This window comes from Cyanistes caeruleus, chromosome 1, assembly GCF_971803275.1.
Source record: "Cyanistes caeruleus chromosome 1, bCyaCae1.hap1.1, whole genome shotgun sequence".
Lineage (NCBI taxonomy): Eukaryota > Metazoa > Chordata > Aves > Passeriformes > Paridae > Cyanistes > Cyanistes caeruleus.
In genome coordinates, this window is record NC_141701.1 from 89907322 (window position 1) to 89931238 (window position 23917).

The 23917-nt window shown below is 41.6% G+C and overlaps 2 protein-coding genes across 4 annotated transcripts in view; one reads left to right on the top strand and one right to left on the bottom strand.

Annotated features, from left to right (window-relative positions):
* Window positions 1-23917, top strand: part of ATXN1 (ataxin 1) — a 474819-nt gene that overhangs the window by 101102 nt on the left and 349800 nt on the right. Inside the window, exons 1-2 of one of the 2 annotated variants that reach the window (XM_086841778.1) lie at window positions 12085-12111; window positions 12345-12399. The exons of the other annotated variant lie outside the window; for it this stretch is intronic. The gene's annotated coding sequence lies outside the window, so the exon portion shown is untranslated. Of the gene's footprint in view, window positions 1-12084; window positions 12112-12344; window positions 12400-23917 lie in introns of those variants that run through there. 2 annotated transcript variants of the gene reach the window in all.
* Window positions 1595-12361, bottom strand: RBM24 (RNA binding motif protein 24). 2 transcript variants are annotated; one of them, XM_086841919.1, is made up of 5 exons: window positions 11974-12361; window positions 11313-11436; window positions 10208-10262; window positions 4589-4637; window positions 3424-3724 (listed from the first exon to the last, which is right to left on the bottom strand). In XM_086841919.1, exons 1-5 carry the CDS (start codon window positions 12139-12141, stop codon window positions 3566-3568), a joined length of 555 nt encoding a protein of 184 aa, XP_086698045.1. In that variant the 5' UTR covers window positions 12142-12361; the 3' UTR covers window positions 3424-3565. The 2 variants fall into 2 exon arrangements, with proteins under 2 accessions (XP_086698040.1, XP_086698045.1); XM_086841914.1 differs by lacking the exon at window positions 4589-4637 and having other exon boundaries at window positions 1595-3724.

Below are 23917 nucleotides of genomic sequence, written 5' to 3' on the forward strand. Positions count from 1 at the left end.
TTCAAGGACCAAAAAAAAACCTGACAGGTGTGGAAGGAGATTGATTCAGGAATCTCTTGAGGAAGCTCAGTCCACATAAACCCATGAAACCTGATGGGCTGCACCCAAGGGTGTTGTCATTCTGAGGGTGCTTACTATCATCACAGAAAGGTCATGGAGATTGGGGAGGTCTTCTATGACTGGAGAAAAGCAGATGATGCACCCATCTTCAGAAAAAGGGCATGCAGGACAATCTAGGGAAATACTGAACAATCATGGAACAAGCCATCTCAGCAGAAATTTCCAGGTACGTGAGGGAGAATGTGGTGATTTGGAACAGCCAGCATGGATTTACAGGGGTAAATCATGCCAGACCAACTTAATTGTCTCTTGTGATGAGGTGACTTCATCTGTCAAAGAGCAGAAAGCAGACAAGCTGTCTCCCTCGAGTTTAACAAGGCTTTCCATGTAGTCTCCCACAGAATCCTTGTGTCTGATTTCAAATGGATAGTTAGGCAAAAATCTAACTGAATCATTGGTCAAAAGGGCTTATGCTTTGTCTCCACTGGTTACAGTGGTGTTTCTTTGGGGTCTGGCTGGTCTGATATTTTTATGAATGACTTGGAGGAAGAGGTGGCATGCAGTACTGTCAGGTCTGGGGACTGATTATACTCAATGGAGGGTGTACTTGATAAGCTAGAAATCAGGCCTGCCATTCAGAGGAACATACACCTGCCAGAGGACTAGGCCAACAGGAACATCATGAAGTTCATTCAGGTCAAATAAAGTGCTCTTTATCTCAGCTGGACTAACCCATGCCTTGGTTTGCTGCTTTGCTGAAAAGGACATGGGAGGCTTGGGGCAGGCTGAACAGGAGTCAGTGGTAAATTCTGGCAGCAGTGAAAGTGCATCAGACTGTATCAACAAGAGCACAGATGGCAGATCAAGGAGCTTGATTATTCTGTTTTACTCAGCACTCATTAGACCACAGCTGGCAGAATGGGTCCACTCTAGAGGCTCCCAGTGCATGACAGCTGCTGGCAGACTTGAACGACTCCAGTGAAGGGTCAGCAGGATGGCTGGAGGTTGAAGCATGAGAATTGTGAGGAGAGGGTTCGGCACTGGGATTTGTTCAGCCTATGGAAGAGAACAGCAATTTTCCAGTTCCTACGAGAAGGTTACTGAGAAGATAGGGCTGGGCTTTCTGCCAAAGAGTGAGAGACTAAGGCTGTAACAAGCAGGGTAGGTGCTGGTTAGATAGAAGAAAGAAAAAATGACACAACGGGAATAATTAGGTGGTGGAATAGATTACCCAGATGGGTTGTGCAGTCTCCGCATGGGGATTTTTTACGACCTGGCTGGACAAAGATGTAGGGGACCTCACACTTCCCAAAGTCTCTTCCATTCTGAATTACTTTATGATAAACCTCAGAATGGTTTTCCATCTCCTCAACAGAATTCCCTCAGTGTAATACACATCAATCTGTGTATTTGAAGTCACTGTATATGCTGCTATTCACTCCACGGACCAGGAAAACTGTATAAAAGGTTGTCCCTCTAGTTTTAACTAAACAAGAACTAAAGACAATTTGGGCAAGAACAACACTAGGCAGGATGAGACAACATTTTTTTATTGTTTTAATACGAGTGAATAGATTAAGAGATCTGAAATGTTGTAAAGCAATATACATACTGAATAAATAATATGCACAGGAGAGTCATGTCTACATTGTAACACTGGCTAGTATTCAGAATACTTCAAATAAATCCAGTGACATTGGATAAAGTCCATAAAAATGCTATCCTGTCTTCCCTTGTATGAAATTGTTCAAGTATAAAAAATCCAATACAGTGTAAAATATTAAATTCCATTTCGGTCAAGAATAAAAATTGCAAGTATTGTAGTTTCACAGGACAATGTAAAGCAGCATTTTCTAGCAAAGGGAAAAATAGTCAGTCTACATACAGATGAGTGAGAAAACGGCACTAATGTTTCTGAGAGGTCTACATGAATACCTAGTAGAGGGAAAAAGAACGGACTAGCAATATTTTATGTAAAAACCTAAGAAAGTGTTAATTTAAGAGTACCCTCATACAGTGCACATACTGAATTTAAATAAATCCAAGTCAACATCCTTAGTTAATTAGGTTAATATTTAATATGCTACATCTAAGACTACTAAATAATTTATACCATGAGATGAATACATAATTTTACAGTGTCACATCTAAAGTCGCTTTCTTTAGAGCGCAGCATAGTAGAATTTTCAAAATAAATATTTTTTTTTTAAATAGCATAACAATTAAGGCACAGTATAAATCACATACCATTAACCCTTCAAGAACTGCAGTCTTGGTAACAAAAAGTTGCCTTGTGTACTGTATGTTTGCTAATAAATATTTTAAATATAATCCTGAAATAGATATTAAAATTGTACAAATGGTTTCAGAAAAGAAGATTCCCTTAAAACAGTTCTGAAAAGGTTTTAATTCATTAGGCTTCTTCCTGCCTTTATTCACAAGTTACTAATAGATGCAATAAATAGAAAGAGAAGGCTGTCGTAGTAAAGGGCTGATCCTATTTTAGAATCAGAATAGCTGACACCAGCAGTTAAAGTTTCCCAAAAGTGAAACGGGATGGGGCGAGGGATTAGGATGTGACAAGCTCATCACATGAGCACGAGTGATGTGTTCTGTCCAGAACTGTCTGTGTTATTGATTGTCTCTACAGCTGTTGCACCCCTTACTTCCACATCACTTGCTCCATAGTTCCACTCATCCAGAGGACAGAGAAGAAAATAACTTTGGTGCCTGTCCGCCATCTTACTAGCCGGCCATCTTCCTTGGGTTGTTCGGTGCCCATCAGTGAGACAGTGACAAGGTCCTGTCTCACGAAGACAACTTCTGAAAGCTAGAAAGGACAATCAGTGCTTTAAGCTGGTTTCCTCTTAAAATGGATAAACGTTACATATTGCTGACTCAAGTTTTTTTCCCTGGTTCAAACTTTTCAGATACCATTTTCTTACTTATAAAAGGCAGTTTTGCTTCCCTGATACTGTAGAAAGTACATCTTTGCTTTTTTTTTTTTTTTTTTTGGTTCTTCTTTGTTTGTTTGAGAATATGAAGTCCCATTGCTACTCCTGCCACTCTTTCATGACAGTACAGTATTTTTTCCCCCCATTTTCTTCTGGCTTGATACTTGAAACTAGACATACCGCACTACCCTTCCCCTCTAACAACACGATTTGGATGCATACTGTATGAAGACAGCGGAATAAAAATCTTTAGTTTCGCAATAGCATCGCTTTCCTTAAAGCTCCTTAGTTACTACGGGTTGTGTCTGTTAACTACTTATGCTGGAAGGCTGAGGAGAGGAAGAGAGAGCGCGAGCTTCCTTCGGGAGTCCATCTGCTATTGCATGCGGTCTGTCTGCAGCTGTTGGGGCTGGTACTGGCCAAAAGCCGCCGCGGCCGCCGCGGCCGTGCCGGGCGCTGCTGCGGTGAGGGGCTGCTGCACGGCGTAGCCGTAGCCCCCGGCTGCCACGTAGCCGGCGGCAGCGGCCGGAGAGGCGGCGTACGGGTACTGCTCATAGGCGGCCGCCGCCGCCGCCGAGTACTGCGCGTACGCCGCTCCGGTGTAGTCGATGTAAGGTGTGGTGGAAGCAGCGGCTGCTGCGGGCTGCACGTGGGGAATTACCACTCCGGGCTGCACGAAAGCCTGTGGATAGACATAGTGAGCGGGTATCCTGTTGAAAGATGGGAGAGGGAGTTAGAGTTGGTACGTGAGTCAGAGCCTAAGCGTCATATCCATACTCCGAACTAAAACAAACTCAATTTAGTTGTTGTTATGTGCATAGGGTTGCCACAATAACTTGACTCAGTGGACTAATTATCAGTTCACTGGCCCAAAGAGATGCATCGCTCCAAAGCACAGCGTTGTAGCTGAGTTAAATCAGCGTGTTCATCTGTTCCTTGAGGATACCTTTAGTGCCATTCAGATCTTTAGAAGGACCAGCATTACTGATGTCTGTTTTAGACAACGCTGAAGGACTAAGCTTGATTGTTCCATCTGGAAAATTGCAGTACTTGTTTTTCAAATCACCTGTAAGTCATTTTTATTACCCCTCTTCTCTCTCTCAACTACTCGACTCCTAGTAAAATTACTTCCTGCAATGCTTTTATTATTAGTAACTGAGCAGTTTGACAGCATCACTATAACGAGTTTGACAACAGCCAATAAGGCAGCAAAATGGTTGAACCCTGACTTTATGTCAAGTCTTCCCAGGGAGGCGTGTTAAGAGCATATTGTGGCAACCCTACTTAAGTTGCTATGCAGACTCAGCACACATTAATTTCTCTGCAACCTCAGTCACCCTTATTAAAAATAAGAAAAAAACCAACACAGGCGACAAAGGAGTTTAAATAGAGTTCACAAGTGTGGTAAACACAGCAAGAATCACACTTTCCAAACGAACGATAGTGCAGCTCACTCCGTCACAAGAGGCCATTGAGGGGAAGCTACATAGATGCTATTAAAATCCATAACAGTGACTCCTAAGTACATGTGCATCACACTTTTATAAAAGTTCATAAGGACACAAGGGTCAAACCTGTTTGATTATCAGGTCACTGATGTCCTGTTTTGTGCCAGCTTTATTTCTATGCAAGACATACAGCATAGAGTTTTTTGGAAGGTGGGCATAAGATCAAGTCTAAATAGATCTGGTGCTTAACAAAAGCAGAAAAAAAACCACAATTTTACAGTTTAAGAAATAAGCATTCTGAATAGATAATTGAACACTTTCCCATCTTGTCCAAGTCACGTAATTTGCCTTCTTGGCTTGTTTACTTAGCCCTTTAGTTTTAAAAACTGGTCATATCATTGTCTTAGCACAGGAGCGTACATACATGTTAATCTCATGGTTGGATTCTATCATATAATATGATTTAAAAAAAGTGCTCTGTATAATTCTCATTTTACATTCATAACCCTGTCTCGCATCTGGATTTCCAAAGAGAAGTCCTTCATACATGCAACTCCTTCCCATCCAGTGAAAATGCGTGAAAAACTTTTTGTGCAGTTTCACTACAATTTCATACTGAACTTTCTTTACCTTTAGAGACACCTCTAAAGACTGCACCAACCTTTGAACACACTTTAAGCACAGATGAAAATTGTAGTGGTAAAAAGTGTCCTCTATTCTCCAGATTCAAGATTTTATGGAAGGGCTTTGTTGGGGGTTTTTTGTTTCATTTTTAAAATAGCTTTAATATGTACTTAAATGGTCAACAAGGAAACATTTGCAATCAGAAGGGACACTGTCAACTAGAATCATAGTGAAACATAGTTTAAAATAAGTGATAGACTTTAAAACAGCTTAGTTTCCTTTTTCAGAAAAAAAGAGCTCAGTTGCTTGAATAAGAGTATTAGCAGAGAGAAATGTTCAGTTGCCATGTTTAAGACATGAACACCACAATCATAAAAACCCAACATGTCAGTGAAATTCATTTCCTATTGAGGGAAGGAGAAATGAAAAGGGAAAAAAAAAAAAAAAGGAAAAAAAAAAAAAAGAATGACAAATAGGGAGGGATTGGGAAGGGAAGAAAACATAAAACGAAACCATAAGTTGGGTTTTTAACACTCACCTAATTTATGAAGTGATTAGCCAGAAGTGCATTTGAAGCATACTTAAGCTGGCTCTGTGCATTTAAATACACATCATTACCTGAGCCCTCCACATGGATGAGCATAAGCAAGCATTTTGTACTGGTCACCAACCAAGTATAGTTCTAATAAACATAACATCGTATTTCTTAAGCACTTAAGGAAGGAGGTATAAAAATTTGAAGTCACAGACAGCCTCCTTTGCATCATGAAGAGTCTACTTAACACCACATCAAATGAATCTTTACATTAAGCACTTATAGAAGAGAGTAATTCTAACAGAAGAAACAGTAAGCAAGCTTATCAGGCTGCTTGCGTTGTCTTGAACCGATGTTACTAAGATTTTCTGAAGACATTTGGACACTCAGCCATATCCTTGAACAAGACAGAAAGATACATGTGCTTCTACTTAAGCTCTTGTGACTTGGTTTATTTAAGCCAAAAAGCTAACAGGTGGTGAAGTTATGAAACATTATCTGTTTGCCACATCTTACCCTACAATAAACATAAACCCTGTGCAGGCTCCTCTCCACCATGCCATTTAACACATGATGATTGACAGCATAAGCTGCAGTGGGGCTATTTTTGATCATCTGTCATGCTACAACTGTTTTCAGTCAAGTAAAATGGCTTTATATGGCCAAAGTAAATTTCTACCTACTGCAGAGGCCAGGACATGAAGATGTCAGCCGTTCAGAACCCAACTGCTTTTCATGCTCTGCCAGGTCAAAAGCTGAAAAAGCAATTCCCAGTTACACTAGAAATTCCTAGTATCCTTAATTTTAAATAAAAGCTGCTGCTTTACTTTTCAGAGTAATAGGGTGAGAAATGCACAGGATTTAAGCTCTCTTTCCTGGCAGTAGTTTTTATTTTGGAATGTGTATTTACTGTTATGCTTTTGCAATAAAGGAAAATAGAAGCCATATTTAACTTTAGCAATAACTGTAGCTTTGAGATACTCAGAATTCAATGACCTACATCCCTGCCACGTGCCTTAAGACTTTCTTTGTTGTTATAACAGAAGATTTATGTTTAACTAAAGACCTCAAAAATAATCCTATAGGCAACAATAAAGTGAATGATAATTTCAAAAGAAAGAAGACTTTTCAGACTGATGCAGAGCTGTGGCATATAGAAATTCAGGAGGAGTAGTGCATCTTTAACTCTCAGCATTACATTCTCACAAAAGTAGATATTTAACTTTAAACAAAATGTTTTGCTTCGGCCCTTGCATGGCATCATTTGCTTTTGTAAGCATAATTAAAGAGTCAATTTTCACCAATGAAAAGCTCTCTTTTTAACAGAAATAGGTTACATAAACATTAAACATACAAGACCCTTCCTATGTTTCCTTTTATCTGATAACCACTAAGAGGACATAACAGCAGGCTAACTTCTGACTGTTCCAGCTTCATTCCCTCTTTTCAGACTATCTGTAGTCTAGTATTATACAGGTCTTTTGATCACAAACTCAAGAGGGGGCATTTTCTTCTCTCTTAAGAAAGGCAGATTTGCCTAACTTTTAAAAGATATCAAGCATGTCGTATCAGCTAACCAATTGATAATGGGCTTAATAACTTTGGGTTTAACTCTGGTCTTACTGAAAACAGTGGGTATGCTTTCAGTTTGATCAAAGTACAGGTTTTAGACAGAAAATAAAGAAAAAGATCTCCACACCAGTTACGTCCTACACCAATACCTCTGAATAACCCCTAATTTTCCCACCAATATTAAAGTAAAAATTACATAAGCAAAAGAAAAAAAATCTATCTTGGGAAGCAAAGTCATTTTCCCCCTCCATAAATTCCTGTTGAATTCAGAGACAGTATTTTAATAAACAATCCTGAAAACAAAGCTGTGTAAATAACCAGTCCTGTGATCAAACAGCTTTCTATGAAACACACCAACAGAAAGAGAGATGCTGAATGTAAAAAGCTGAAAGAAATGTTATTCTACACTACTGAATAAGAAAAATTCCCTGCATTTTAAATGTATCATGTTGAAGCTAATCTAGTTTCTCTTTCCCTCCACCACAACAGTGTTGTACTTAAGTCAGAATACTGAACTTCTGCATCTTCTCAGTAAAAGTCATGTAACAAAATCAAATTATTTTAAGTTTATTATTTGATAGATGTGAGACCTTATGTTGTGGATGCCACGTCTCTAAAAGTGTTCAAGGCCAGGCTGGAGGGAACTCTGAGCAACATGGCCTTGTCCATGGCTGGGGTAGGAACAACAAGATCTTTAAAGGCCCTTTCCAACCCAGACCATTCTATGATTCTGTGATTCTAAAACATAGCTGACCCATGCCAAAATATGGCAGTACCTCACTAATTTGCACTGTTAGGAAAAAGCCCCTAAACTCAACCACAAAACATTTGAAGCTTTTGTGTATGGATTAGCTGAGTATTGGTAGTCAATCACCACTACAGCCTGTTCCACACAGCGTATTAGGGAAGTGTACTTCCAAAGTGCTACTGCACAGAAGAACAAAGGCTTTAGAATGACCATGTATTTCAGTGCAATCCACACAGCAAAACTGAACTCTTCAACAAATGGAGATTTAAATAAGCACTGAAACATCCCCTGTTACTGTCAATAAAGTGAATGAATATGTTCATTCATCCTAATGAATGCTGTTCTCCTTAATCTGAACTACATATTTTAGATAAAGGTACAGGTCACTGGAAATTTTGGGGAGGAAGAAGGATTAGTAATATCTGTTGTTTACACATAGTAAAAGAAATGCAACAGTCAAGGATGAAAAATTACCAATTTCATATACACATGACTCTGCGTGCAACATTCCTTCAGATTTATGTGCAATGCATTAGAAATCCAACCTTATTGAGCTTGCTGGAAGGATTTTCCCGACCTAAACATGGTTTATGTCATCTATTGTTGGCTTTGGATAAGGAAAGCAAGAAAGACTCCTACATTTATACAGTTCTTTAAGCAAGGGACTGCCACAGGTCCTCCTTTTCTGTTGTGCTCAGCAAATATTCAGTCTCTCCACAGCTGATCCCTGCACGATTCAGTAGTTCCCTTTGCAACAAGTGTTTTAACAGCTCTGAAGACAAGGTGTTCTACCTCCTGCCTACCTTAGTGCAGGCATCAAAAACTGATCCCTGCATACACACTGTCATCTCACACTTCAAAGAAGCAAGCAAAATACAGTAGAGGATAATCATAACAAGGTGGAAAAAAAGAAAAAAAGACAGGAAGTTTTTTACAGCCTCCTCACTCTGAGAAGAATCAACATGCTCTTTTAAAATTACATGATGTTTCTAAGAAAAACTTTTTCTTGTGGTTTTAAGGATAGGAACTGTTTCCCCCCATTCTGACAAATCAAATTACTGAGAAGCTATTGTTGCTTAATTACAGATAAGTACGATATTCTAAAGCTATTCTAATCAAATAAACAAAATACATTTGTGACACATTTTCCCTACTTTATTGTTAGCTTATGCATTAATTAGCAAAATGCATTATTTCGCAATGAGTTTCTCAGTCAGTGTGCATTAGTGAAGTGGCACTATGGAAAGCTTTAAGCAGACTTCACCTCCTAATGATATGCCTATAAAAAGCAAGAGTTAGATCCACTTAGGAATAGTTTATACTCAAATTCAGGAGAAATGCACTGCATATTAAAGACAAATTGAAGAAAATATCCCCTCAAATTAGAAAGCCCAAATGGACGCACATAGTTAATAAAGAGCTCCACACCCTTCCCAAGAACAAACCCCCAAAAAATTGTGAACATGCAAGCAGTATGTTGATTTACTCAAAAATCAAGAAGTCACACAATTTAGCACTCACTACAAAATATGGTTAAAAAACTCACAGGCTACAGCTTGAAAGCAAGGAAAAAAAGGCCCTTTGCTCCCCATGGCAAAGTCACTCCTCAACAACAAAACCAGAATTAAAAAAGACCCCCCCCCAAAAAACTTTCACTACAGCTCTTTCAATTAAATAAAAGCACACAGTTTAGCTATCAACACCACTTCATTACTGTAATAAATAAAAAAAAAAGCACACGGAGGTCTATTGACTATATGAAAAAACATACATGCATCGTTAATCACCATTTTAGCTTGTTTGTGTTTGAGTCTACTGGTTACAGAGTTTAATTCCAAACAGAACTATTCCACCTCTTATCATCATATCCTTCTGATCAGTTATCTTAACTGTAAACGATCCCTGTCAGATTAGAAAGAGATAAATAACATTGAGTCAAGCTGAAAAAAAGAGAAATGGGGCACAGCAATCTTGCATCAAGTCATACCTCCTTGTTTTATCATAGGGTCATGTGGGACTGGACTGCTTAGTCGGAAGGGCCACGTCCCACACAACTTGACTCAGCTGCGGCATTTAGAACATGACCGACAAGGTGAGCGCATTTATGGGTATACATTTATAAATCTGAGAGCTTCAGCATTGCTGGCCAGCTTTAAGGATGCTACTGCAAGAGGCCTTCAACAATCATACTTTTTCTTTCCTTTTATTTTTTTTTTAAAAAAAGATTTTTTTTTCCTCCCCTGTTTGAGGTCCCATTGAGACTTACCCGAAAGGCCTCTGTATGAGAGCTGGATGAAGCTGCTGGACACCAAAGGCAAAACCTACCAACAAAAACACATCACATTCTATGTATGGCGGTTTTTTTGGCCACTTATTTATGCTGTACACACACACACACACACACAAAATGCAGAATAAGAGCCTTCACTAACAGCCTGCAGCAACAACATCTGAAAGCAAGCAAAATGTATCAGTCCATACATACACAGAGAGAACTTAAACCAGTAAAGCACACACTTTCCTACAGATGTTTAGGAAAATGACACTTTTTAAGCAAGCACAGGGTTTTCGTTCACATTTGACCTGGTGCTCCATTTGGATCCCTAACTTTAGCATCTGACTGGATGGTACTTTCCATTCATGAGTGTATTTGTGTAACTTCTACAGACTTAAAATTTAAGTCATCCCTACTCATGAGGACTTGGCACAGGGGGTCAAATCCCAACTTCATTTCTGTTCTCCAAACACCCTAGCATAAACCCTGTCTTTCCTTGATGGGCACTTTATTACCAGCACAAGTGTTCATCAGGGTATATGAGTTCCTTTAGAGCACAAATGTGCACACACTCCACGCTCCTCTCACTCTTCCTGCAAAGCAGCAGTCTGGGAAGTGGCTAGGACATCACACTGTCTCAGATGTGGTCTTAGGAAGAGCCATTCCATTTTAAAATCTGCATAATAGCTCCCATCTGCTTGAGAAGTTTGCATTGAGATATTGTTTGTATTAATAAGACCGCACACATTGGAAGCGATTCACTCCTGGGCCGATCTTACCCTGCAACGATACTGTAAATGGTCAGCGCCACCACATTCCCAGCAGCAGGAATAACCAATGAAGTGTTTGAGCTGTGGAAGTCTTCCTGGGGAACTCCAGATATTTTATCTCTGATCACTTTTGTTTTTTAAATCAGGCACATGTGCAAATTAACCAGAGAGTTACTACATGCTGCATTTAAAAATCAAAACCAAAGCACGCCCAACTGTGCGTGTACTTCAAGGAGGTGGAGGGCAGCACTACCTTCTTTTGAAGTTTTACTCTCTTCAGAAACCTGAGGTACGTAGAGAAAAGCCATTCGGGGCTGCTTCCTCACCTGGCTGCATTATCCGCGGCTTGGCACCCAGGTACGCCAGGTTCACGTTGGCTTTCCTGCCATCGATGATGGGGTTGGGGTCCTTACAAGCCCTTTCAGCAGCAGCTCTGTCAGCCATGGTGACCTTAACGGGCGATGCCGCGCATTAGATCCCTTTCCGCAGGGAAGGAGAAGCCTCCCGCCCATAGCAGCGACCCGGCCGTACCCGCGGGCGGCGCCGAGGGCCCCCCGGCCGGACCCCGGTGCCGGTGCCGGTGCCGGTCCGCCCGTCGAGCGGAGCGGGGCGCAGGGCGCCGGGCGCAGGGCGGAGGGCGCGGGCCGAGCTCCGCCGGCGGCAGATAAACCCCGCAGCGGCCGTATCAGCGAGCAACAGGCGCGCCGGCGGCGTGCGAGGAATTGGGCAATTCCCCCCCCCCTCAATCTCCTTTTTCAGTAATCCACCCCCCCCCACCCACCCCCCGCCTCTATCCAAACTCCCCAGCGGGGAGAGAGAAAAATAAAAAGAGAGAGAAAAAAAAAAAAAAAAAAAAAAAAAAAGAGAGAGAGAGAGAGAAAAGCAAGAAGCCCCTCCCGGCCCCCGAGCTCTCAGAGCGGCCCCCGCGGAAGTTTGCCCGCGATGCCCCCCCGCAGCCGCCCACCTGCCCCGCGCCCCGGCACTTACAAAGCCGTATCCCCGGGACTTGCCCGTCTGCCGGTCGGTGATGACCACCGCCTCCTCGATGTCCCCAAAGACCTCGAAGTACTTGCGCAGGCTGGAGTCGGTGGTGTGGTAGGGCAAGCCCCCGACGAAGATCTTGGTGTAAGTGGTGTCCTTCTGCGTCGTGTGCATCTTCCGCCCGGCCCTGCGCGCCGCGCCGCGATCTGCACCCACGCGTGGCCGCCGGGGCGTGCGGGTCCTGGGCGGCGAGACCCGCTTCCAGACTCAGCCCCGCTCTTTTTTGCCTTTTTATTTTTTTTTTCCTTCTCTCTTCCCCCGCCCCCCGTTTTCCCCCCGCCACCCAGCTACAATGCAATTCCCTTCTGCCTTTGCAGACCCAGCTTCCTCCTCCTTCAAGAGCGGAGCCTCGCAGCCTCGGGCGGTTTTGAGGTAGGTACCGGCAGAAGGAGGAGGGGAGGCCGGGCAGCAGCCAGCCTGGCGGCTGTAGCGCTGGAAACGAGCAGAAGCAGCAGCTGCAAGAGGAGTGCAGGGCCTGGCCTCTAACAACTGAGTGGCCTCCCCCTAAAAGCCACCGGGTCGGGCACTCTCGGTTCCTCCTCCTCCTCCTCCTCGCAGGGGCGGGGACGGCGGCGGGGCGGACCCCGCGCTCGGCCGCGGCGCAGCCGAAAGTGACACACAGCTGTTGGCAACAGCTGGATGCCCCCCGTGCGGCGGCAGCCGGGCCTCGGGGCCGCCAGGCAAAGGGGCGGCATCAGAAGTGCCCCTCGGGGAGGCCCGGTGCCCTTCGAGGCCGGTTTGCTGCGAACAGCAAGTGCCAGGAGACAGGGTTCGGTGGGGTCAGCGGTGCCCGGCCGGCCGGAGAGCCCGCGGGCACGGCCGCCTCACTGGCTGCTGGCGGTCCTCAAATGCTTCGATTCCTCCACGAAGGCTTGTGGTTAAACCTCTGCAGCCTTCACTTACTGCTCTCTCTAGGCTAGCAAAACTACTGTGCTGCAACACATCCATTTTTATTGCGGTGGTGCTGGTAGTTGTGGCTCTTGCTGTTCGTTTGGTCAGAAGATGAAAAAAAAATGGTAAAGCTGTTTCCCGTGTTTTTCTCTTCTCTTGCTGCCTCTGCTTAATGCTGTGACTGGGAAGGATGAAGAGAAATAGAAAGAAAGGAATGTCTGTATGACATGAAGACACAGAGGACTGTGGGAGTTGGGGGAAGGGAGTCTCACAGGGAGACCAGAAGGATGGAAGGAAGGTTAAAGATTGGGGAAAACAGACCTGCATATGTGTATAGACTTCTAAACCGTTCTCTTGTGGTCTCAAAGTCTTGATAAGTACTGCATGTCTCATTTTCCTCTTTCACCTGCTTCCTCTGTCTGCTAGGCTTTTCCCTATGAAGATTCTCTCTCTCTCCCTTAGAAAAAAGAGCAATGCATCATTTGCAGGACAGACTTTCACAAAGTTCTTCAGCCCCTCTGGTACCAAACATGAACCATAATGAGAGCACTTAGCCCTAAACTCAGGCCCTGATTGCCCATATCCAACCTTAGCTCCATTTGATTTTTTCCTCAGTAGTTTTCCTCGTTCTAATGGCCTACACAATCCTAAAACATGCTCTCAATAAACCCTACTTGATCCTTCAGACTCTCCAGATTAAATTTGGTTTAACATGTTCAGACTAACTCACGTGAAATTCTAGCAACACCAGCAGGATGACACATAAATGTTGCTTTTCAACTGAAATGATGACAAGCCCTTAACGTTGACCTGAATTCAGTTAGGTCAGCTAACTCTGTGCCCAAATGTCTTTCAGCTTGACTCTCCTGTTGGTCTGGAACATTGTGTTAAACCTGATACTCCAGCCACTTCTGTTCTGAGAGCTAATCGTAACTTTAAACTCTGGCCCAGTGACCTGAACTTAAATACTAGCCCAGCTAAGGGTGTCAGTGCTCAATGGAGCCCTGCAGCACACAGCCCACTTAGTAGTGCATTTAACTTCTCAGACCCCTGTGGACCTGGAAGATGAACTTCACCTAAACCCAAATGTACTCCACCCCATCATGTTTCCTTTCCTTGCTGTGCCCAGCACTCCTGAGTGTCTTGTGGTGTCTGCATGAAGGGTTAGCTTGCCTGGCTTTCCAGTCATTACACAAACTCCTGTATTAAGGCCAGAAAAGCAACATTTGGCTGTCCCAGAACTACTTGCAGATATATTTAGGAGTTCACCTTTTTCAGCCCAAATGGAAGACTGATGACTTTGACAGACCCAAAGTCTAGCTTTTTGGTCTAGCTGCAACAGCAGGTCTTTCAGGTTTCCACTAACTTTCCACACCTATGTCTCAACAAAAGACATTGCATTTAGGTAGGGTTCATCATGCAGCCATTGTTTGTACTGCTGATTCAAAGTATCTGCAGTACAGTTTTCAACCTACTCTGACAGGCTAACACATCCTCTTCTGTAAACCCAAAAGTGATGCTGGCTATTAACAAATCAAAATATATCCTGTAAGCTATGCTGCAACAGTCTTACTATTGAATTAGCACACTCAATTTAAGGTGACAATCCCAGTAAAATTCAGGAATAAATACAATTCTCTAGCCCATTCATTGCTATAACTGAACTGTATCACTAACCCTATCACAGGAAAAAAAAACCCTACTATTGAAGGATAAATCCTCAAAACTCAGTTTTACCTTACATTCCTTCTAGCTCCCATCTAGTCCCCATCAGATCTTTTTCTGCTTTGGTGGTCCTGACAGAATCTAAGGTATGATTTTCCAGTCTTAGGAATCCTTACCTAAATCCCAGAGAAGTGATACCTCATCATTTGCGACTTCCTCTAGTCTATTCAGTCCACTGTCAACACAAGCCTTTATTTTTGCCTAGCATAACTTGTGACATGTAGCATGACTTGTAACAAATACGGACCTCCAGCTCTTGGATGCATGATCTTATGACTGAACTGTGGCTGATACAATTCTACCGGCACCAGGCTATCTACTTCTTCAGCAGCCCTCAGAAATAAAAATATTTTCCAACCATATCTCAGTCTTAATCATCACTTTATGTTTACCCAAAGAGAACGGTGACCTCTGTCATATGGAAATTAATTAAAGACCATTTGAACACTTTAGTGATCAGGAATATATTGTATGCTTCTCTCCTATACCATATGCTAACTCCAGATTTTGGGCTAGTCTTAAGCCAAAGAAGGTTACCACAAACAGCCTAGGAAGGGAGTTCTTTCAGATTCACCCATTGTGAAAATGTCTGGGACTGGCTGGGGCTTGTGATAGAGCTAGGTTTCTGCAAAGCTTGAAGAGTGAGGTTTATCTATAGCACCTGTGGGTACCACAGAAAACTGAGGAATCTAGATGAATTCCCATGAGGATTAGCCTGGAGTTAGCTTGAGTTATGGGACAGCATTTACCTGGCCGTGCTGGATGTCTGGCTAAGTTTGCAGTCAGACTAATGGATTTTAAGATTGAAAGGCACGGACTGTACAGCATTTATTGTGCTGAAGGGAAGTCCACGGACAACTTCATCGGCGTAATTTTCCCAGTTGCTTGAGATAATAATGTATTTTGGTGTGTTTTGGTGTTTTGAGATGGGTCAGCTGATGACTTACTGCTAGGGATGTGGTTGTGGCTTTGGAATGCAAGCGTAGCAGAAAGAATTGTATTTCCTATATGCTGCAAATTTTGCGGGAGTGATGCCACTGATGAAAGTGTGACAGTTTGGGAAAGAAGTGAAAAAGGAGCGTCTAGGCAGAGCATTCCTGGGAGAGATGTGAAACTGAGGTTCCTAAACACATGGAAATTTGGAAATTGAACCAGGGTCACCCATGTTTTGGTGAGTACCACAAACAGTAGATCACTGTAAAAGGGCAGTATTGGTCCTGTAGGCAGCTCTTTTGGTCTTCTCAGGATCTCAGTTTTAAATCAAAGTAGAATATAGGCACCCAGGTCCTGCTGCAGTCTTCTGCATCACTGGGAATCTCTCCTAGGTATTGGAGGTATTGTTGCTGAAGGGTATTGTAGCTGAAAATTACCTTCTATGTAATTTTAATGGTTTTAAAATATATATCTGAAGCTATAAATGTGACAGTGATCTAGTGTTTCATTGGGAACCTAGTAACATGGCTTAATGGGAGGAAACCCCAAAAGCTATCAGTCACAATTAATTGGTTTTACTCTGAGATTTTGTGTTTTTGCTGTTGAGGTAGGATAGAATAGACAGTTTTCCAGTTTACCAAATGTTGCCATTCAGCGGTATCAGCGTAACTAATATCATGCTTTTTATTTATTTATGAACACCATATGCCTGTCATGTAGGAAACCAATGGATGTTGTGTGTTCATTCATTAGGTTTCTGGAAACAACAAAGACCCGTGATTATATTGCACACCAGTCATTCTTGCTAGTGCTTTATTTCAGTAAATAATAGTGGTCTTCAGAACATTCACTGCACCATCAATTAAATGTGTCTGGAATTTCTGTATACATATACATATACAAGTAATATGTATGTTTACATGCACATTTTATATGCTAACACTATTATTAGAATGCCTGGGGCCTAAACCACCATGATTTGTTATGCAGGGCTGAAAATAAAAGTAATTATTTCTCTGTTAACCGAATAAGATCATCAGTTTGGGCAGTGAGACATTTCTGCTGAAGTTCCATAATGCCATAGCTCCGTGAAAGCATTCGGCTAATAACATTAGGCACGGCTTTGTCTGCTAATCTGTGCACTTCCACCAACCACATCCCTTTTCAGAGAAGCACAGAATGTCTAACCTTTGCTCTGCTGAGTGTGTGCTACATGGGTGATACTTTGACTTTGTCTAGGGAAGCATTAAGTAGTCAGTACACTCACGTTCCAACAGATCACAGTGAGAGAAACTTGGAAACCTCATCATCTTCTCACTCTTCTTGCTGATATACAATCTTTATCTAGGCTAAGTTCTTGAATTGTGGATTTCTGCTAAAAGTTTCCTACATGGGGAAGCTTCCACTGCCTCTCTCCTGATAGTGTTCTCATTGTAACAGATTTCATCATAGGATTCTTTTTTCCCCCTGAAACATATTAGCATTGCCGTATTCCAGAATCTCTTTTGTTACGGTATCTGATCTCTAAGCCACATAATCTTCAGCTATGAAAATATCTTTATTCACAATTAAATCACCAAACGTTGACCGCCAGGTGTAGTTTCTGATGGGAATACTTTTCCCTTTAAAGGGCAGTGGAAGAGGTGACGCAGAATTTCAGCAATCCAGCAAACAAAATTCAAAGCTTGTGGAACTGTAGATTTAAGACACATTGCCTATCTGCAGGAAAATAATAGACATGTCAGGGGAAGCAGGGGTGAATGATGGGTGAAGCCAGAACTTTGAATGCATCCATAAAATTACAATGCATGCCATGTTGGTAGGGGAACATGAGGAAAAGTATCTTAGGAAAAAAACCCAAAGGAAAGGGTTTATGAATACCAAATCATGAGTGCTATACTGAACAGTGCTGGCCAGTGCTAGAACAGGTCAGAAGGTAGAATGTAGCTGGTGCTTGGCATGAACTGAAGTTGTCCTATGATGCTGTAATGGAGGGAGCACTGATGCCAGAGGCTGAACCTGCAAAATCACAAAGCTCTCACACCCACCATGTGACACACTCAGGGTTAGAACAATGATTCTTAATGTTGACAACAAGTTGTGTCAGGGAAGCAATAAATTGGGATTTGCAGGCTAGCTAAAGATTAGAAATTGGAGTGTGAAACATCAGAGTCTCATATAACCTGTCCTGATCACAGGCAACTAAGAGACAGACTTTTAACAAATCACAAAATCCCATTGATGTTCTGTGTGGCGTGATAGCTGAATGATTGCCTGCTAAGCACACTCCTGTGCATCTTTAAAATGTTGTGCACCCACCCCACTCAATGGGAAAACCAGTGCTTGGACCTGTCTGCTGAGCCATATACACATAGCCTGGATTGATAAAATATGTAACTCACTACTTGCTTGTATTTTGTATGCCAAAAAAGGAGTCTGGTGCAAAGAATACTGTTAAGAAAATATTCTCAACCAGTCGAAATTGGTGAAGGACTGCTAAAAGCAAAGAAATTAAACCAAAACACATCAGGTTGCATCTGACCTGAAGTCAAATAAGTAGGAGAAAAAAGAGAAGAAACAAATATGGGGATGCTGGTGAAAGACAGTCACTAAACCCTTGCCAGTTATTATTACAATGGATTAAACTGGCAGTCGACAAGCTGTATGCCAGACATCAGCCTCATAGAGCACTGCACATCTCTTAGCAGAAGTAGGTTAGTGGAAAAGATATGTGGATACATGGGTAGAAATGCAGAGAAGAGCTCATTCAAACACGCTTCAGCCCTTAGTCCTTAGTGAGAAACTGATCACATGAATGCTGTAGTACTGCAGCTCTGGGCTCAGGAATAGCCATGTCAGTGGCCTCGTGCACTCTCAGCCCTCCAGAGGAGTGATTTGCACTTTCCTGTCAGAGAGCTGGAAGGTTCTAATTTATGGCTAGAAAATATCATAGCCTCATTTGTCAAGTTTAACCCAACCCAAGATATATATATATATATATATATATATATTAAGTACTTAGTTCTTGTATTCCTTGTACCATGGAAAGTGAGTTTGCAAGAGAATTTGCTTTCACCTCACTGCTGAAGCAATTAGAGTCCGAAATGTTCCCTTGACTACTTTTTCATTAAGATGAAAAGAGTGGTTTCAGTGTTCTTCAGCACTCACCCAGGGATGTCTTCTAATCACAGCATGAGCAAATAAGAGAGAGAATTGCTCCAGAGAACTGTCCTCTCCTTTCCTTTGGAGGTATCTGGGGCACAAAGACACGTAGAGGAAAAGCAGATGAATTAAATTTGCGCCCCATCTTCTCATGGCATCTTTTGCTAGGGATGTGGAGGAGTTCTTCATGTTGTGACTTGGACAATCAGAATAGAGCTTGAGACTTTCTTTGCAAGGGCTGAAGAGGGGATTTAGGATGGAAGATAGACTTTTGCTGGAGGTCATCCCATTTATGCGCTGTCCTCTCTCTGGATAGACAGTGTATTACCCATACTGTACATGAGTTGTGTCGTAGGAGAATGTGGCTTGTTTGCTAGCTTAACTGTGTTTTCTGATCCAAAGATATCATGTTGCTGTCAAGTATTTTTAGTCTAATCTTCTTAGTATCCAGTTTACTTTGCGGTCTTCAACTGCAGGTTTCTTCAGCTAAAAATAGCTGCAATATAACAATAGCTTTTAGGTGGTTCTACTTGTTGGATTATATGTGATTTGTTAAAAAAAAAAATAGCATCATGTGATGATCATTCAGTGCCTCCATTCCAGAAGGACCTTGGAGAGATTTACTACCCTGCGCTGAGTCTCACCACCTGCTGCTGTGGTGCAGCCAGCGCTCCTCTGTAACACAGCATTCCTCTTCTTCAAGGACTGTCAGATCACATTATCTTAGCTGGTTCAGAGAGGGTTTTTTCCTACCTACTTTCTTTTTTTTTGGTAGGTAGAAATGAGGTAAGTTAGAATTTGGCCCAAAGACTGAAGTGGAATAACCCTCCGTCTGCAAAAGGTCGTGGACACTTTCTTCACACCCTGCCAAAAGGTCAGGATCTCTGTAGTACGATCCCTTGGTAAGGTGACACCTGCAGGTGTACAGCACTGCTCCCATCTTCCTGTGATATCCAAGCAGAAGTGACTCAGAAGGGAGGAGCTCTGCCTGCACTGAGTCACCGTTGCTTTCTATATTTACCCTACAAATTTGAAAGTCAAATTCTGTCAAAAATTTACCTGTAAGTTTAACCTGTAAGATTCTAGCCCCAAGGGCTACAGCTTCAAAACTATGCAGCAGGTTGGTTTTTGGTTGTTTTATTTTGCTGTACAAGTGGAAGTTTGAGCATGTTACCGCTTGACTAGTGGAAATTTCATCAGTGTAGCATCTACATACTTATTGCTGCAACCCAGTAAGGTAATGTGAGGTTTCTAAGTATTCTTACTGCCTTTATTGTCCTCAGTTGGAAAAGGCATAACTTTTGCCTTTAAAAAGAAGTAAAAAAACACAACCAACCAAACTCAGGCTTTGTCATGAGAATAAAAATAGTACTGTTTGGCTGGTTTGTCATGTTTGTCCCTTAGTCTTAAGTTTCACAGTTCATATAAGGTGTGAGGTTATGAAGTAGGACACAGAAAGCATGTTGTGCTCTAATGCCTCCATTTTCACCTCTAGAAAGGACTTTGCTGAGAAAATACAGCTGCAAGACTGTTCACAGTGCTGTAGAAAAGATATTATATTGTCCTTTGGTAAGCCATGTACAAGGATCAAATTGTATTTAATTCTACCAAAGAATTATTGTGTCTTTGAAAAATGGACCCAGGCAACATGAAACAATTAAAATTTCATGTTAATTAAATGTAAGAATCAGGTATAGTGCTTGGATTTTTTAAGACATGAAATGTAAGACTGTATTTTGAAATGTAAGATAAGCATCCTGCCTACCCAATTAGCATTTGTCAAAGTCTGTTAATTTTCACCATTTATCAATTAATTTTAAAATTAGAGTCTGAGCAACAATTTTTCTGAGATTTGCTCAATTTACCAAGATCTGTTATGAAGTACAAGGTGAGATAAAGAGATCCACTTGCTGACCTGACCCTGCACATTGTCTTTTCACTGGGAGCTTCAAGTATGTTGCCATGCACTGTGTCCCTAGGGAATTTGGGAAAAGGTAAGGAAATTGCATCTGCTGCAGGCAAGTGTGTGGGACTTCAGTGGATCTGTGCAAAACTGACCTGCTGTCTGATCTGTACATATTCTACCGTTTGAATAAGGCAGGACTAGGTAGGATTGCCTCACTTCAAAGCACAACAGTCATTTTGGGGCCTAAAATGCAATATCATTAAATCAGAATTAGGAGAAACTGCTTTCCCGCACATAGATTTTACTATACTGGCTTGCTGTCTACTCTCATACACAGAATGTCATGCATTCCATATTAAAAGCAGGTATAGTAAATGAAATAATGAGACACCAACATCTTGATATTAAAGCATATTATTTTTAACCTCCCTGGGAAAATTCTTGGTCATTTCAGTCTATCAGCTATTTCCTTGGTACTTATTTTTCTCTTTTCATCTTTGAAACGCAATCAGGAAATAAAATACCAACATAAATAAATGAAGAAGAAGGTTTCTCAACACCAATAAGCTAGACAAAAGAAACAGAACACTAGAGAATGTTTATTTATTCATGACATCTTCATGAATCCCGTACTTTGGAGGGAATGGGAGATTTTTGTTCATGTTTGACTCTCAAGCGTGTTAACAGGTTTTATTAAAATGGAGGGGTGGAGGGGATGCAGCTGGCTTGAAAATAATAGAGACCCTAAATGCAACCAGATTAGAAGTTCGTGGGAAATACTAGAGAGTAAGAAGAGTAATTTAAATTTGACATTATATGCAGGGGATGGGAAAATATTTTCATAATCTTATTTAAATGGAGGAACTCTTTGTGAAAGGATGCATAGTTGTATACTAGAAATACAGTTTGTTCTGGGGGATTTGTTCTGTTCTCCTCCCTCTTCTGTAAAGGCATCCTTTGTAAGTTTACTAGTTTTGTCTGTGCTGTCATCCTAATAGGCATTTTGTGAAACATGTGAAAAGGCCCCTAGAAAGTAATAGAGTTCCTTTTAATGAGTTCAGTACATGCACAAGTGTTTTCAAGATCTCAAAGTATCTCTGCTGTTGAGATCCATACTGCCTGTCTCTGTGACTGTTTTGAGTTAGCGTGTAGCACAGGGAGTTCTGCCTTGGGAATTCTCTGTACTGCCATGACCCTGGCATGCATCAGGAAAACAGTCCTAAAAGTGAAATTCAGGAATTATGCAACAGTTTTCTCATCTCACTGACTAAGAATTGACAGCAAAGTATGAGAAGATAGAAGCAGGGGAAAACAACCCCCTGGACTGGCAAGGGTGTAAATTAAAATTTCAGATCAGTCCCCAACACGTGAAATTTCTGAGAACCCAGTCCTTGCAATACATTGTGTAACTTCTCTTACCACAGAAGCTTACGGACTCAGGTGGTGTCCAGCAACCTTAAAGTCTACATGTAGCAAAGCCACGCTGCACGTCAGATCAGATCCAAGAAAAAAGTCACTAGAGTCTGTTTGCTGTTTGGTCTGTCTAATGTCATGTCAAGTTATCTGATAGCAGTTCTTAAAATGCTGGCAGTTTCCATGCTGTTAGGCAAATGAGGCTTAAAGGAATTAACATATATATATGGTCAGTGAAACAATACAGAGCAATATGTGGGCTTTTCATTAAGTATTTTTTTTGTAAATATTTTTCTGTCCTCAGGATTCTTTTGCATTTATTTACATTTTCATTATTCTTTCTGAAACAGCATGTGCATTAGAAAACAAATGTCAGATAACCCTATATTGCAGTTGTCACCCCATTAACAAACAGCCACCTTGAGGGTGAGGGTTCCCTCTCAATACAAAAACATAAAGAAACTAAGATTTTACAAATTCCTCACCCATGCACAGGGGGACATGAATACATTCTTTAATATAGGACAAGTCTTATAGCATTTAATTTTACTAGGAATATTTGCTTTAAGACACTGTGTGAGTAAAGAAGATAAATATCATGCCAAAAATCCAGCTGTATTTTCCCAGAGCATCCTGGGCTAATGCACTGGAGCTGCTGCTGTGGGTGCTGATGTGGGTGAGAGGGCATCAATTTCCTTCGCTCTCTTTGCTATGCCCAGAAGGTGAGTTGTGTCTCACACAACTTCTGAGGCTAGAGATCAGATGGAAAGTAGTCATGTCAGCTCCAAGTATTTTGTTGATGATTTTCTAAATGCCTTATTTCAACTATAACTCCTTTGCTACCATGAATTTCCTGTATTGATGAAAGAGAAGAAAAGCAAACCCTAAAGTCTGCAAGTCAGAGGCTTGCTGAGCATATCCTGAGCTCCCACATCTCTGTATGGCTTTGCTGCTGTTTTGGTTGTGTGAAGGGTGTGGCTTGAGCTTTACAAACCTAATGCTTCTCTTGCATAAATAGATTTCTCTTCTCCAAAATATCACATGATAATTATCATAAATAAATAAATGAATAAATCTACATTGGAGAGTGACCTCAATCTAAAACCTCCCATCTGAATTGGCACAGGTAACTGTGAAGAGACTCTTAAAGATCAGTATTAACAACGTAATTGCCTATGTAAGCTTGGCAATGTCAGGTACACTGGGATTTACAAAGACTGATTTCATAAAGAGCTGTGATTTATATCAGTGTCTAAAAAAGGTGTCAGCACCCACTGAACCTTTTCCCTTGAGTGGGGCAGTCAGAAGCATGGGTACTTTTTTGCCTCTTGACCCAGTGCTAACAGACTCTTGCACAGCTGACAAGACAGTGAACAAACTTTTCTGGCAGTCATGGCATGGAAAAGATCACTTTTCTCTACCAAAGAACAGTTTTCATGAAACTTGTACAATCTTAACAATCTCTGAGGACTGACCTCCCTTGCATTTGGTTGACACTGCCAATGGATTTGTTAGTTTTTAAGCAAAGGAAAAAAGTAGGTGGACTGACTGCATACCTTTGAGGCCACTGATTATAAAAAAAACAGGAATGTAAAACCAGAGAGGAAATACAGACCTGTCGTGGAAATGCCCTCTCACTTGGCAATGGGTGTTTGAAACGACTTTTTAAATGTTGTTTTATGTACTCAAGGAAAAAAAAAATAAAAGAGAAAGCAAGCTCAAACAACTCCTTGGTGGTTTTGAGCTCCACCAAAGTGCAGACAAATTCACAAAGCCCTCTGAGATATCTACAACCTATCAAAGACTCAATCCACAAAGCATGAAATTTGCAAAACTCCAAGGAGGCTGTGGCCATGCTGG

What these genes read in the sequence shown, in the direction of transcription:
- RBM24 (XM_086841914.1), bottom strand. Translation starts at nt 12,141, where the DNA reads ATGCACACGACGCAGAAGGACACCACTTACACCAAGATCTTCGTCGGG. An exon ending in AGTCCCGGGGATACGGCTTT is followed by an intron (nt 11,437 to 11,973) that starts GTAAGTGCCGGG and finishes TCGCCCGTTAAG; the next exon opens with GTCACCATGGCTGACAGAGC. An exon ending in CTCATACAGAGGCCTTTCGG is followed by an intron (nt 3,725 to 10,207) that starts GTAAGTCTCAAT and finishes ATCTTTCAACAG; the next exon opens with GATACCCGCTCACTATGTCT.